We start from the raw sequence: 14482 nt of genomic DNA, 5'->3' as shown, positions 1-14482 counted from the left end.
ACCATCTCTGCAACTGAGGTGATGAATCTGTGATGTTGAAATCAGTACAAACATCATCCTCTTTGAGTTTGGAACAAGATTCAACTGAAAAGTGAGTCAGAGCATACATCCAACATGTACAAACCTCCCTTAGGAGGAATTTCAGGGTTTGATTTCCCAATTGTGTTCATAAAAGTAGGATTGGTCCTATAATTCATGGTTAAACTCAAAACCTCAACAACAAAGTAATTGTAGCTCTGGTTAATCACACCCTGTCCTCATCAACTGCAACTGGCTTGTTTCTGTTACAGTGAGATTTTATACCATGACCATAACAAACCAACAGGAAAGAAAGAGAAAAAGATTAATCTAAATTAAGGAGTCATGCAGAATAGTTGAAATAGTTTTTTAAAAAAAGAACCAAACTTGTTGGCAAGCTGCCCTGACACCTGGCAGGAACGTTCTCTTTCCCTTTAAGGTGCTTGGAAAATTTTAGACCAGTTTCCGATGTGGACTGATAAGAAGCTGCAGTAAGTTTCTTCCTAAGCAGCAGAAATTTATTACATCTTCGTCTTCAGAGGAGCTTCAGAGGAACCACTTAAGAACCAAGACCTAGTACAGATCTTAGGGCAAATGTTTTCTCCATTTCTGTATAGTTATGGATATCTTTGAAATACTTTGTCATTGTTCTTAGCACAGGAGGGGCTCTCTAATACCACTGTTAACTGTTGCAGCAATGCCAAGATGCTGCTGAGTTTCACTAAAACTAATGAGAGCTTACACAGAGCGTGATACGTGTGTGTCTTGTAGTTAGAAAGTAGCTAGCAATCACACTTAACCACTGGACCCCCTCTTATGGTAGAAATACATCTTTTTCAGTGGTCTTGGTACATCTTTGAATGGTTCTTTAGCCAGTGATGTTAAAGGAATTTCCCAGAGAAGATGGAAAAGAACAACTGGAATATGGAGCTGGCCATGGAAAAGAATGGTTGAAATCATCTGTTACATGAGGGAACTAAGTGTACAACCATTCTGTGTTCTATGCCTTAATATAATAGAAGTTACAAAATTCCTTAGGTAGGTAGTCTCTTCGGAAAATTGCTTCTGAAACCTGTTTATTAAATGAAGATAAAAGTCAAAAGAACGCTCTGATAGGATACTTGATCTAGAATAGTCCCTAAGCACACAAATGTATGGAGTGGCTATATGGCTAGAAGAGATCACAGGCAGCCATACCATATAATCCCAGTTATAAACATACCACATACAGTTTTTAAGTAAAAAGTCTTTAAACACCTACATAATGATGTAACTTCCACAACTTTTTTGCTCCCATGGAAAAAAAAAATGTTGTTTGGTTTCTGAATTATTAGGGATAACTGATCAGAGCTGCTGCTTGTACAGAATGAAGATGAACCAGGCAGAGCAGGCCTGCATCTCAGCACTCTCTACCTTTGCATGGTATTCATCAGCTCGTAACCACCCTCAACGCCAATTTACAGTTGCTAAGTTCAAGGAAGCTGTTAGCACTTAGAGCAAAATTTTCTTTTTTCTCCAAAATGCAGAGAGAAGGTTTTCCAATGATTTTGCATGTATGATGATCAGTAGCAGGAATATATGCCCTTGGTGGAAGAGGATCAGGCCAGGGAAAACATAAGCAAACTGGACATGCATAAGACCTCATGTGATGCACCTGCAAGTGCCGAGGGGAGCTGGCAGATGTCATTCCAAGGCCAATTTCAATGTTTTTTGATTTATTGTGGCAACTAGGAGAAATGCCTAAAGACTAGAAGAAAGCAAAGTCACTCCTATCCTTGACAAGGGCAAGAAGGAGGACATGGGGAATCATAAACTCATAGAATATCCCAAGTTGGAGGGACCCACAAGGATCATCAAGTCCAAACACAGAAGGTTCCATCTGAACATTAGAAAGCACTTTTGCACAGTGAAGGTGACAGAGCACAGGAACAGGTTGCCTGGAGTGGTGGTGGAGTCTCCCTCCGTGGAGCTGTCTGGAAATGGTCCTGGGTGACTGGCTGTAGGCCAGAGATCCTTGCCAATCTCAGCCATGCTGGGATTCTGTGAACAGTGCTGAAAAGTTCTAGGCAGACACTCCACTCTTTTTGGCTAATGAGATTAATTGCATGCCAGTGGCAATGTGTAAACGGTAGTGACTTATAAGAAACAAGTAATTCTATGATTCTGTGAACTAATTCTCCAGAAATGCGAGGAGCAGGCAGTTAAACTGGGCCTTTTTTGCAATTCTGATTTGCCAAGTTTCCTGTTTGTGCAGTGTTCATGTGGTACCTCACTTCACACCATTTATGAAGCTATTTCCTATGGTTAAAGAGGAAAAGAGGGTTTGTACTGGAGAAGTTTAGTTGTTGAGCACAACAATTCTATGCCTAGTCTTGCCACCCGTTTGAAACTTTTTTCTATTTATGCAGATATTTTTCTTTGCATTGTTTCACCATGAAAGGCTAAAGGTGCACAGCAACATAAGCAACTATGCCTTGTGGTTATGTTTTTAGTTGTTATGCCCTTATGTTCCTACTGTCTGGCATGCTTTAAGAGAAACTGAGGAAAGTTTTTCCAGTAAAGACCAAGGGGCTGTGGTGGTTTTACCGTGCTAGGCAGCTAAACATGACAGGGGCCTCCTGTTTCATCAGGGTATTTATTGATCCTCTTGATCCTGAGCCAAGTCTCTAGTTCACATGGGTCCTCTGTATGTTTAACATCAAAACTAAACAGTGTTGAGGCCTTGTCATCAATGTGGTACTCTGCATAAGCTACAAGCAAGCCAAAGACCAACTGCAGGTATGACGGCTGTCTCTACAAGCCTGGGCTTCGTGCCATAATCTGGGACGCCCAAACATAGTTGATTTGAAAGCTGACAAAGCAGGATGTAGCATTTCCAACCTCAGTCAGTGTTGTGTATTGCAACACTGACCTCAAGGCCTATAGCATAGAAGCCCCACTGTTTCTATTGTAACTTTTTTTACTCAAGTTTCTTTATTTTCCTTACCTGCTTGACACAATACTTGTGCTTAGACCCAAAATTGTGGGAGATAACTGTGAGACACAACTGTTAATGTACTACACCATGTTGTACAGTGCTGCAGTATCAGAAATCACTGTTCTATTTTGGGCTGAACCTTGAATCTTTTCTCTTGCAGAGCCATAGCCCTGCCCCTTGGTGCCAAACTGGGTGTGAGGGACAAGCAGAGACCAAATGCTCAGCCTAACCCCATACTGGAAACATTCTACAGTATGCACTGCAAGAACCCTAAAGAAGTGAGTCTTTCTTCTTTGCTTTCCTCTAGATTTAGCCCTTGTATCTTTACCTAAATAACATCACATTTGGAATCCTGAAGTTTGGTGATGCCACTTGGAAACTCAACAAAGCAGCAGGAACCTCTGTAGCACTGGCCGCCTGACACTGACCAGGCATGGTGATCTTCCTGCAAATGCCATCAGCCATCAGCTCTGCTTCTGAACATGTGGGAATAACAGCTTTCCACAGATAGCACTCCAAAAAATTAAATCTCAAACTTGTTTGGACAGGAAACTCCTCTCCCAAAGGAAATAATGACAACAACTGTTTGTTCGTTTGCCTTCTTTTCATATATTAGCAAATCACTGTCACATCAACTCCCTTGAAGTGACTTCCCTTGTTGCTAGTCCTTGAAGCTTAGCACATGTGGATGGCATGATTCTCTTAGTTCAGGGAGGCAGGTCATTCTGTTGCTGTGCAATCCACAAGTTTGAGATTGGCCTTTCAGGAAGCCAACTAAAATCCTGTCTGTCGTTAGAGACAAAGTAAGGAGCACCAGAAAACTGCAAACACAAATGGTAGGTAGTTCTCCCTTGGGAGAGAAAAAGAGATCTTGAAGATCTTGGCAGTATAATTCAGTTATAATGGCTGCTGCTGAGGGAAAAAGCATTGGAAGGATAGTGTATAGTCAAGCTGTATTTGGATTTAGCCTTGTCAGTGGAGACCCTGGATGTAACCACGGTGGTAAGTAAGCGAATCACTGTGGTGATTCCACACTGATGGCTAGCTAAACTCCACCCCACCAGTTTCTCACTCCCCCTCCTCAAAAGAACAGGGGGAGAAACTATGATGGAAATGGGCTCAAGAGCTGAGACAAGGACAGGGAGAGGGAAATCACTCACCAACCACCATTTCAGGCAAAATAGGCTCAACAGAGGGAGAGAAATGTAATTTATAACCTATTACTAACAGGCTAGAGCAGTGCAAAAATAAACTAAAAACACCTCCCTCCATCCACCTCTTCTACCTCCTCCTCACAGGCAGCGCAGGGGAACAGGGAGGTGGTCAGTCTGTAACACTTCCATCTCTGCCACTCCTTCACAGTCATTCTCTTCACCTGCTCCAGCGTAGGATCCCTCCCACGGGATGCCGTCCTTCTCAAACTGATCCTGTGTGGGCTTCCCACAGGCAGCAGCTCTTTAAGAACTGCTCCCACATGGCTCCGTACCACGGGGGCCATCCATCAGGAGCAAACTGCTCCAACATGCATCCCCCATGGGCGGCAGCTCTCCCCAGACCCCCTGCTCCTGCGTGGGCTCCTCTCCACGGGCTGCAGCTCTGGCCCAGGGCCTGCTCCTGTGTGGGCTCTCCATGGGTCGCAACCTCCTTCAGGGCACATCCTTCAGGTTTCACAGGGGGCTCCTCCATGGGCTGCATGCGTGGGCTGCAGCATGGAAATCTGCTCCATGTAGGACCCATGGGCTGCAGGGGGACAGCCTGCTCCACCAGGGGCCTCTCCACAGGCCACAGGAGAACTTCTGCTCCATTCCTGGGGCACCTCCTGGTGTCCTTCACCAACTTTGGTGTATGCAGGGTTGTTTCAGTCACTCACTCCTCTCTCCCAACTGTTGTGGCAGAGTAGTTTTTTTTTTTCCCCTTCTGCAATGTGCTATTTCAGAGGCACAACCAGCATTGCTCATGGCCCAGCTCTGGCCAGCAGTGGTTCCCTTTTGGATCCAGCTGGAGCTGGCTCTGATCTGACCTGTGGCAGCTGCTGGGCTCTACTCACAGAGGCCACCACTGCAGCCCCCCAACTACCAAAACCTTGCCATGTAAGCCCAGTGCAATCACATTTATTTTCAGTGCCTTTTTGCAGGCTTTCTTGGCCTTGAAGCAAAAGCTATTAGCCACTACCAAAGACATATGAGCAGGGGTTCCAATCCTAGTACAAACAAGTAACTGCCTTGATGAGGCTGGTGCAGCATGTTTCATACTGCAGTGGGGCATGTGGAGCCCTGGGACATTCAGTACCTGCTTAAAAGTAAAAGAATAGAGGCTAAAATAAAAATGAAGGCATTCATCTTGGTCGTGCTGCCAGCCCTTTTCCTTAGCAGATGGAAGGAATGTTCTCAGAACACTTGCCATAGTCCCTGATCTTCCTCTTACCTGTCTGAGCGATCCACAGGTTTCTCAAGAGAACTACTCCCATTGCAGAGATCTAACTCAAGGCCTACCTTTGGAAGCAGGCTTTCCACACAGCTGTCCCTGCACTCACATTGCACTGAAGGAGCAGAAGTCTGCACTTTTATCCTAGAGAATGTAAGGATATCAGAGTGAATCCTGACTGTGAGACTTCTGACATCATTCTGACTTCCTGACATGGAGAAAGAATTGTGCAGCTGGCTGATGTTTTACTGACTCAATTCACTGGTTGCATCTCGGTCTTCTAGCTTCCTCCCTCTCCTGTGAGCGCTCAGACTCCTGCTTATGATTCAGCTTTTACAAGATGTGATTTTACTCTTCTCAGCAGCCATCTCCTTGGGAGGAATACTGCATTATGGAGCAGTTGGAGAATATAAATCAATGTCTCCACTTGACTCCACCGCAAGAACAAAAGTCACTAAGTAAAAATAGAAAGGAGTATATCTGAAAATGACTAATGGGCACACTTTTTTACAGCACTCTCAGAGTATGTAAATCACTGTCAAATGATACCATTAAAGTAAACACATTCCATGAAAACCTATTGCTTTACTTAAAAAATAAGATTATCATTGATGACACTTAAGAAAGGAATATAAAACATGATGACTTCTTCTGTGTCACACGCCAAATTCTTTAAGAGCCTAAGGACAAGAAGGAAGGTAATTGCAGTATTTCTCTGAATAACCTATTGAAAAATTATCCCTACAGGTTTACCACAACAGGATAATATCCGGTAGGAAAATGGTGTTGCCTCTGCTCATGACATTGCTCAGGTTATTCCCTGATATTGCATCAGAATACTGAAAGGCGTGACAAGATTCAGTGTAGAACTTCAAAAGTTATTTAAGCTGCAGTAAAACTTTCTTGGAGTGACAGATGTAAGGGACTCAGTCTCTTAAGGCCGAAAGAAGAAGTGATTGAACAAGAAACACCCGTGAGAAGGGACCAGAGTTTGAAAGTTGAAACTGGAGATGTTTACATAAAACAATAAAACATAAAGTTTTAACGTTTAGTATTAATAACCAGTTGCTTACAAGGGGAAATGAAAGATTTTCTATTATCTGAAATCTTTATAGTAGGGATGGACAGCTTTCTGAAAGATGCTTCAACTTGAACAAATTTGGGCTTGCTGGGAATCTCCACTGGTTGTTCTGTGGTGGCTCAAACCAGATGGCCGTGTGCCCATGATGACTTTCAAACCTGAATCTGAACCCTGCTTCCTCGCCTGTTTTCCAGAGTGAGCTGATCAGTTTAGCCAAACAGTGCGACCTGCCAGTGAGAAAGGTGGAGAGGTGGTTCCGGCGCCGAAGGAACACTGACCGACCGAGCCTATCCAAGAAGTTCTGCGAGGCCTGGTGAGCAGGAGCAGAAGCCATGAGCTGCAGGCGCCTTTCACTGGCACTGAGCTCAGCAGGCAGTTTGCTGCCTCCCAGCCTGCCCTGCACTCCTCCACGGAGAGCATCCTGAGTCTTCCCTGCCCTACCTGATTCTTCTCTGGCTCTGCTGCTGCTTCTCTATTACTGAATCATTCCTTGCTTTTCCCCTTTATTTTCACTCCCAAGGCTCCTTTTACTCCTATCTCACCTTAATCCTTATAGAACACCAGTTTCTGACTTAGTAAGACTGATGCTCTGCTTCAGAACACTATCCTATCTGAAAAACTCCCTATTGTTTTGCTTCCTACTGCTTCCTGCTGCTTTGCTGCTGCTTCCATGCCTCCAAAATAGCCTACCATTGCCTCTCTCTTTCTCTCTTTGCTTCTCTGTGAGCTGATTCTTTCTGCTACATATTTTTTGCAACTGTTCTCCTTTGTATTGCTTTTAAATGTCACAGACACTGGTCTAGACTATATTCTGCTGTCAGTTGACTTCAGCTTCCCTGAAAGTCACAGAACAGAACCCCTTTATAATAGCAGAAAAGCCTATGTGAAATCTTTTCCTGGGAGCAAAACTTGGAAACAGCTGTGTGGAAATCCTCATTATATGGAGGCACAAGAAGGTTTGACAAAAGCAGATCATCATCGGGTTCCTCACTTTTTAGGTACTTTAACTTCTGCAGATTAAAAAAAAAAATCTCACGTCAGCCACTTCTGTAAATGTTAATCTTGACTGAGCTTTCCACAGATATTGCAGAGCAATAACCCTAATAGACTTCATCTAGACACACGTTTACTTGTTCAGTGCTACACTTGGAGGCTGTGGTGACTTGACCCATGACAGCCTGTTGTACAACTGAGCTGTAAGCTCTTGTAGCTCTATGGCTGTCAGTCCTTATTCCTGTGCCTAGGCAATCTTTCTGAGCTGGGATTACCTCCTCACAAGACGCCAAATGAGTCACTGTCAGGGTCATTTTACACCAAGAAATCAAAGTCTGCAAAGCTCTTCAATAAACTAATGGTCTACACTAATGTCCATACCCTTATGAGCAGGTCCCAGATAGTTACCTGAGTCTTTAATTCCCACATCCCTTGTGGGGGCCCCACTAGGTCCTCGTGCTGAGGCAGTGGTTTAAAACCACAGCCTAAGGTCTTTACAGATCTCTATCTCATCGCATGGTAGACCATCACCCAGCAACTGGTGTTCTGCACAACAGTCAGAGCAGTTCCTGCATGTTGGGGTTTAGTGGAAGTAGAAATTAACCCATAGTACAGAATTGCATTCAGAGGAATGTCAAGAATCTTTTGGTAAAAATTCAGAAATTGGCCCCTCTTAGAAATGTTAGTTTTGTCTCAGCTTTCCACAGAGGAAAAGGATTCTCCTGATCTTAGTTGAAATGCCTTACTTATGAGTGGCTGCTCTGCTATGCTTGTAAGGAAGTAGATTCATCCAGGAAGGCCACAGAGATGAAGGAAGAAAATACCTACAGTGTCATTCATCTGACTAGAAGTGTGTACTTATAGGGTAGATATCACTTCTGAGCTAATCACCTCGTTCTCCATTTAATATTCAACCTCTAATTCAAAAATCCTGACTAAAAACCCTAGTGGAGAAAACAAAACAAAACTTCTGCTCTCACTGATTATGTTTTTCTTGAAGCTCCTGTTTCACTGACAGATTGAGTCTCCCTCTAAAAATGTTGTATCTTCTGATTTGTTATGGAGATTTTTGGTAATTTAAGGGTTGTTGCAGGCATTTTTACTCCTGTAAAGATTTCCTGTCTTTAATCTATTATTACTCATTTATTCTGTTGGGATAAAATTCCTCTGATTTCTTAATGTATGTGTATACATTCAGTACCACGGGTTTCTGTCCACTGGACATGGCAAACATATTTTATAAGTCCTTCTGTGTGGATTTAATGTGGATAAATCATTAGCAGCTCTGACTGAGATGAAACATGACAGTAATCAATTGCTTTACATGATAATGAATTTAGCACGCCTGATCTCCAAAAGCCTATGAGTGAAGTTGGCACTGTTTGAATCTACACATGCCTCTACTGGTACTGTGAAGAGTTGGGATGATTATCTAGGTGACTTTATTCAGAGATATTCTCATAGTTTCTATCGTCTAAAGCAGAAGAATTGCTCTTCATGGAATCTGTTGAATGTACCAGCATGGAAAAAAAAAAAAAAAAAAAAAAAAAGTTCCTGTTATGATCTGCACAAACTTTGAGCATATTGATGTTTTTCTTTTATTTAGTAGTGTCATTTTTTGAAAAAAAGTAATACACAGAATTGTAGCTTTGTGGCTAATGGGGTACTAACACACTTTGTTTGTTTGTAGCTGGAGGTTTACATTTTACGTCATTGCTTTCTTCACTGGACTTGCTGTCCTGTACGACGTGAGTATGCAAACAGTGCCACCTGCTGTTCTCCAGTGAGTGCCTGCAGGAATGGCAGATCTTGTTGCCAAACCTGTGTATTCAAACTTTCTTTCAGAGATTTTCCCATCATGTCTTTGTCCTCTGCACAGCACACAATCTTCTGAGATCTATCTATCTATCGAACCATGCTTACTTTAAGAACTCCAACTCAAAACCAAGAGTTTTGCTCTTCCTCTGGAAAAGCAGTAGACAACTAGGATTGTGAGATGCTGTCAGCAATTGTAAAAATACATTTCTGTGATATGGCAGATAAAACATTTATCTGAGACAGGAGCTGCAGGGCCTGTTTCTGTGTTGTATATAGTACTTGTTTAAGGTAAAATGCTTAGGCTTCCTTTGGAGCATGGTCTGCATTTTAGTAATTTTATGTACGTGTTTCCTCTTCTTTACCCAAGATGTGAGAGGGTAAGGTTAATGCCTCTGCCTTTTCTCTGATTTGATAATTAATGATTTCTCTTGATACAAATGGAACAGCCTCAACAGGAGAAAACTGAGACTTGAATGATATTAGTTTGAATCTCTGAGGCAGAAGAGGTATACCATATGCTCTAATCCAGACCTGTGGTCACTAAGCTGGGACAAGGGACACCTGTTATCCTCTGGTTGTATTTTAGAGGTTACCCTGGCTCTTTTGCTGAACCCAATTCCTTGGGTGGGCTTTGCAAAAATATTCTACACTGAGACCTCCTGATGTGGTAAATAGTAGAAAATCTGCTGATCCCAAGACAGGAGGCATAGACTATACTTGCACCTGCTTGTTTTTGTAACAGCTGAAGAAGCATTGAACTTAGCAACTTTTAAGACAGAATTTAAGGTACTCTGTGAGTCTGCAGATTCCAGGATGAGCTAGCAGTGGAGTGGAGGTATCTAAATCCCACCTATAGTGCTTTTTGATTTTTTACATCAAAATAAAAGGTTAATTTCTATTTCTCTGTTTCCAATAAAACACAACAAATCTGTAGTAGTAACAAGCTACAGGAATTAGGTGGTTGATAAGAGAATTCGTCTGGGATCTTCCCATTCGTGTTATATTTTCTTTCCAGAAGCCTTGGTTTTGGGACCATAGAGAGTGCTGGACAGGATACCCACAACAGGTGAGTCATCCAGGAGTAAAAATTGTTGTAATAAATCATGTATTCTCTTTAGATATCTTTTAAAAATCAGATTACTTTAGGGACAAAAGAGAGGGCACTGATTGAAATTCAGATTGATAAGCCATAAGAATTCGAAAACAGATCCCTATCAACAGAGAACATCTTAATATTTTGCTTACTCTAGACACAATAGAGGAGGAATCAGTACAGCAGAAGCCAACTCTACAGTAGTAAAGGAAAAGCAAGCCTTCTGACCGGGCAAGCTTAGAAACTGAAAAATAGGGATGCTTCAAGTTTAGTTTATAGAGGAGACTGGTTAGAGTAGGACATTTTGTCCAGAGAGGAGAAGTGAAGACTTCAGTGGAAAGCCTATAGAGCAGAGGACATGCTCTGAGTGATACACTCCAAAATAAACTCAAAGAAAATTGCCAGCTAGGCACAAAATATACTCCCAGGTCACCAAGGAACAAGGACAGCAACAAAAAGTGAGGTACTGTTTACCCAGCTGCCTCCATCACTATTCTATCTTCTAATTCCAAATCCCCTTGCCATGGACAGGGACGCCTCCCACCAGACCAGGCTGCTCAAAGCCCCATCCAGCCTGGCCTTGAACACTTCCAGGGATGGGGCATCCACAACTTCTCTGGGCAGCCTGTTCCAGTGCCTCACCACCCTCAGAGTAAAGAATTTCTTCCTTATACCTGATCTAAACCTACCCTATTTTAGTTTAAAGCCATTGCTCCTTGTCCTACTGCTGCACTCCAAAGAATCTCTCCCCAGCTTTCCTTCAGCCCCCTTTAGGTCTACATGCCTATTGGAAGGCCTCTATAAGGTCTCCCTGGAGCCCTCTTTTTTTTCCAGGCTGAACAAAACAAATTCCCTCAGCCTGTCTTCATAGAATGGGGCTTCATGCACTGACACAGGAACCATTACCTGCTCTACTTTTCCCCGTTATGTTTTTATGACTTGTGTATAGCAGCAGCCTTCCAATATAAGATATTACAAAGAGATAAATGTCAGTAAAGTGAAAGATCTGATTTTGGCTTTGGAAAAGATTCCTTATCCTGTTAGAACAGCTGCCTTCTACAGGCTTAATTAGCATTATGAATAAATTGATGAAAATCGTGGGTACCATTTCATTCCTGCTTTAAGAACAGACAGTTTTCACTGGGCTGCATCAACAGAGAAGTGTCCAGCAGGTGGAGGGAGGTGATTGTTCCTGTCTACTCTGCCCTTGTGAGGCCCCACTTGGAGTGCTTCATCTAGATCTGGGGTCCCCAGCACAAAAAGGATGTGGATCTGTTAGAATGGGTCCAGAGAAGGGCCACGAAGGTGATCAAGGGGCTGGAGCACCTCTCCTACGAAGAAAGGCTGAGAGAGCTGGGGCTGCTCAGCCTGGAGAAGAGAAGCCCCCGGGGTGACCTCATTGCAACCTTTCAGTACTGAAAAGGGACCTACAGAAAAGCTGGGGAGGGACTCTTTGTCAGGGATTGTACTTACAGGACAAGGCATCATGATTTTAAAACAAAAGAGGGTAGATAGAGATTAAATGTTAGGAGGAAATTCTTCACTCAGAGGGTGGTGCGGCACTGGCACAGGCTGCCTAGAAAAGCTGGGGATGCCCCATCCCTGGAGGTGTTCAAGGCCAGGTTGGACAAGGCCCTGGGTAACCTGCTCTAGTGAAGGGTTATAACTGAATGATCTTTAAAGTCCCTTCCGACCCAAGCTGTTCTATGACTCTGTGATGATTCTGTGATTATTTGCCCTTTCCAATCCAAAAGCCTGGTAAGTGTTTCTAGCAGGATAGTAGTTTCTCCTAGTATCATGCATGGATCTCTTGTGCACAAGATTTTACAATACTAGAATTTCCTGGCTGGGAATTTAATCTTTCATTAATTGAAGAAGAGGCTGAGATACAACTTGATCACAGTAGCATGACAAAGTGAAAACTACCTGTGCTTTAGGGCTTTTTGGTCTGGTAGTCAAAGTTAGAACAAGACCCTCAGATTGTACATTAAGATTTGCAAACCTGTAATTGTATTGCACAGTTTTTAGCTGTGATTCATACAAACCAGGTGGTGTTTGAATAGGAATGTAAGGCTGAGAGGATCTCTTGGGTCCTTATTTCCTCTTTTGTACATTTGCATTCCATGTATTTTCCAGAGAAATCTAAGCCATTGTAACAGAACACTTTCCTACACCTGTAGTAAGCAGAAAAGGCCCAAACCAGAGCTGGTAACATCCCACTGGAAAAGAGCAGGAAAGGTCAAGAACATACCTGTGGCACAACAGGAACAACGAATATATTAAACACAATTTCTACCAAGCAAACCATGTTGTATGCTACAGACAAGGGTAAAAGAAACATCAATAATCTAATCTATCTTTGGAAAAAACAACAAAAAAATCCCTTCAGATCCAGAGGATCATTTGGATAACCCCCAGAGCATGAACAGCACATACCAGCCTGCCAGATGTTAATATCCCCTCTGGTAGGACCAGTGCATCCAGCCATGCTTCCTCTAGCGGCTAATCACTGGTGCATCAAAGAAAAGCAAACTAAAATCTATCTTCTAAGGACAGAAATCAGTACTTTGGGTAGAGGAAACCTAAATAAATTGGTACTTGGGAGCACCATACTCCAAGATTCTTTGGAAATGCTTGTTGCAAAGCCTCTGTAGTCATAGTACTTTTTTTTTTTTTTTTTTTTTTTTTTAATCAAATAGGTTCTGGTTTAAAGATGCCATCTAGTGCCACAACAGAAAAATTACTTGTTAACTAGCACGTGTCTTTGGTGAGTGGGTCTAAGCTTTTAGTTTTTCAGCTGTAAAACCCCAGAAAAATTAGCCAGAACAGCAGGGACTACTGTTCACACTGAGATCTACAGTGACTGCTCAAGAATTTTCCCAGAAGAATGCCTGAAAATTTTCAGGATCTTCCCCCTGGTTATTTAAATATTTCACATGCTATGGCAAAGTGGAGTTTCCCCTGCTATTTGCTTTTACCTGAGCACAGATGATGTTTGGTAAGTGACTAGACTGTTCAGTTGAGGATTTACCCCATGAAGCTGCAGGAACTAGATCTTGTCATTTTGGTTTATCTGATTTTTTTAATTTATTTTTTTTTATAGGTAGGAGTTTTCATTTCCAGCCCTCTCTTTACTTTATCTGACGGGTATACCACTGTCTCTTTCTTGCTGTTGCAGCCTCTCCTACCTTCTCTGTTCTGGTACTACATGCTGGAGCTCTCCTTTTACTGGTCTCTGGTCTTCACCTTGCCCTGTGATGTGAAGAGGAAGGTGAGTGACAACCCCTGGGAAAAAATGAAGCACAAACATGATCCAAGCTTAACACTCAGGAGAGTGTTTTCCAAGGTTGTATAGTGTGTATAATGCTAGTCTGAGGTTTCAGGGGACTCGTCCTTGCTTGTTCCCAGGAATTTCCATTACCAGTCACTGTCTTCCCTCTCCTCTGGGAGGTGGAGAACACAAACCTTGACATGGAAAGGAGCAAACTAATTCAAAAGGTTCACTTCCCCAAGCAGAAATTCCTCTGCTGGAGCAGAGGTGAGTATGGGCATTGCTTTGTGACCAAAAGGAAGCTCTTTTTATGTTTGTCTGTACTGAATCATCAGCTCTCATGGTTCTGTCTTACAATTTGCACTAACACCAGACCATTTCTGGTAGAGAGCGGAGTGTTCTTTGCTCAAGATTCTCTGTTTACTCCATAAACTCATAATTCGTGGGTTCCTTGATTGCCTACATTCTGGCATGCATTTTGTTAAAGATTAACGTGGATAAAACTTTACACTGGGAGGTTTCTTGCCCCATTGAGTAGACACATTTTTTAGCTACCAGCATGCTCTAACTAGAACAGAAAGTGCAATGTATTTTCTGCTGTCCCCTTTCTCATCAGGACTTCAAGGAGCAGATAGTCCATCATGCTGCAACCATCTTCCTGATCAGTTTCTCATACTGTGCCAATTACATCCGCATTGGGACACTGGTGCTGGTGATTCATGATGCTTCTGATTGCTTCCTAGAGGTGAGCTCCACAGTTTAAGTGCCTGGCAAGGCCTAGTTGGCAGTGATGACCTTTAGCCAAGT

At 42.8% G+C, this 14482-nt stretch overlaps 1 protein-coding gene across 2 annotated transcripts in view; it reads left to right on the top strand.

The window, feature by feature from the left end:
• CERS4 (ceramide synthase 4) overlaps positions 1-14482 on the top strand; it is a 55525-nt gene that overhangs the window by 34080 nt on the left and 6963 nt on the right. Inside the window, exons 4-9 of one of the 2 annotated variants that reach the window (XM_082780089.1) lie at positions 3156-3273; positions 6695-6813; positions 9184-9241; positions 10330-10377; positions 13583-13675; positions 14292-14420. In XM_082780089.1, the coding sequence (XP_082636215.1) occupies positions 3156-3273; positions 6695-6813; positions 9184-9241; positions 10330-10377; positions 13583-13675; positions 14292-14420 (565 nt within the window). Of the gene's footprint in view, positions 1-3155; positions 3274-6694; positions 6814-9183; positions 9242-10326; positions 10378-13582; positions 13676-14291; positions 14421-14482 lie in introns of both variants that reach the window. The other variant, XM_082780088.1, reaches the window with a different exon arrangement.

Source organism: Aythya marila, assembly GCF_965140915.1.
Source record: "Aythya marila genome assembly, chromosome: 27".
NCBI classification, from domain to species: Eukaryota; Metazoa; Chordata; class Aves; order Anseriformes; family Anatidae; genus Aythya; species Aythya marila.
The sequence above is the reverse complement of the archived record's forward strand: the minus strand, read 5'-3'. Positions and strand labels throughout refer to the sequence as shown.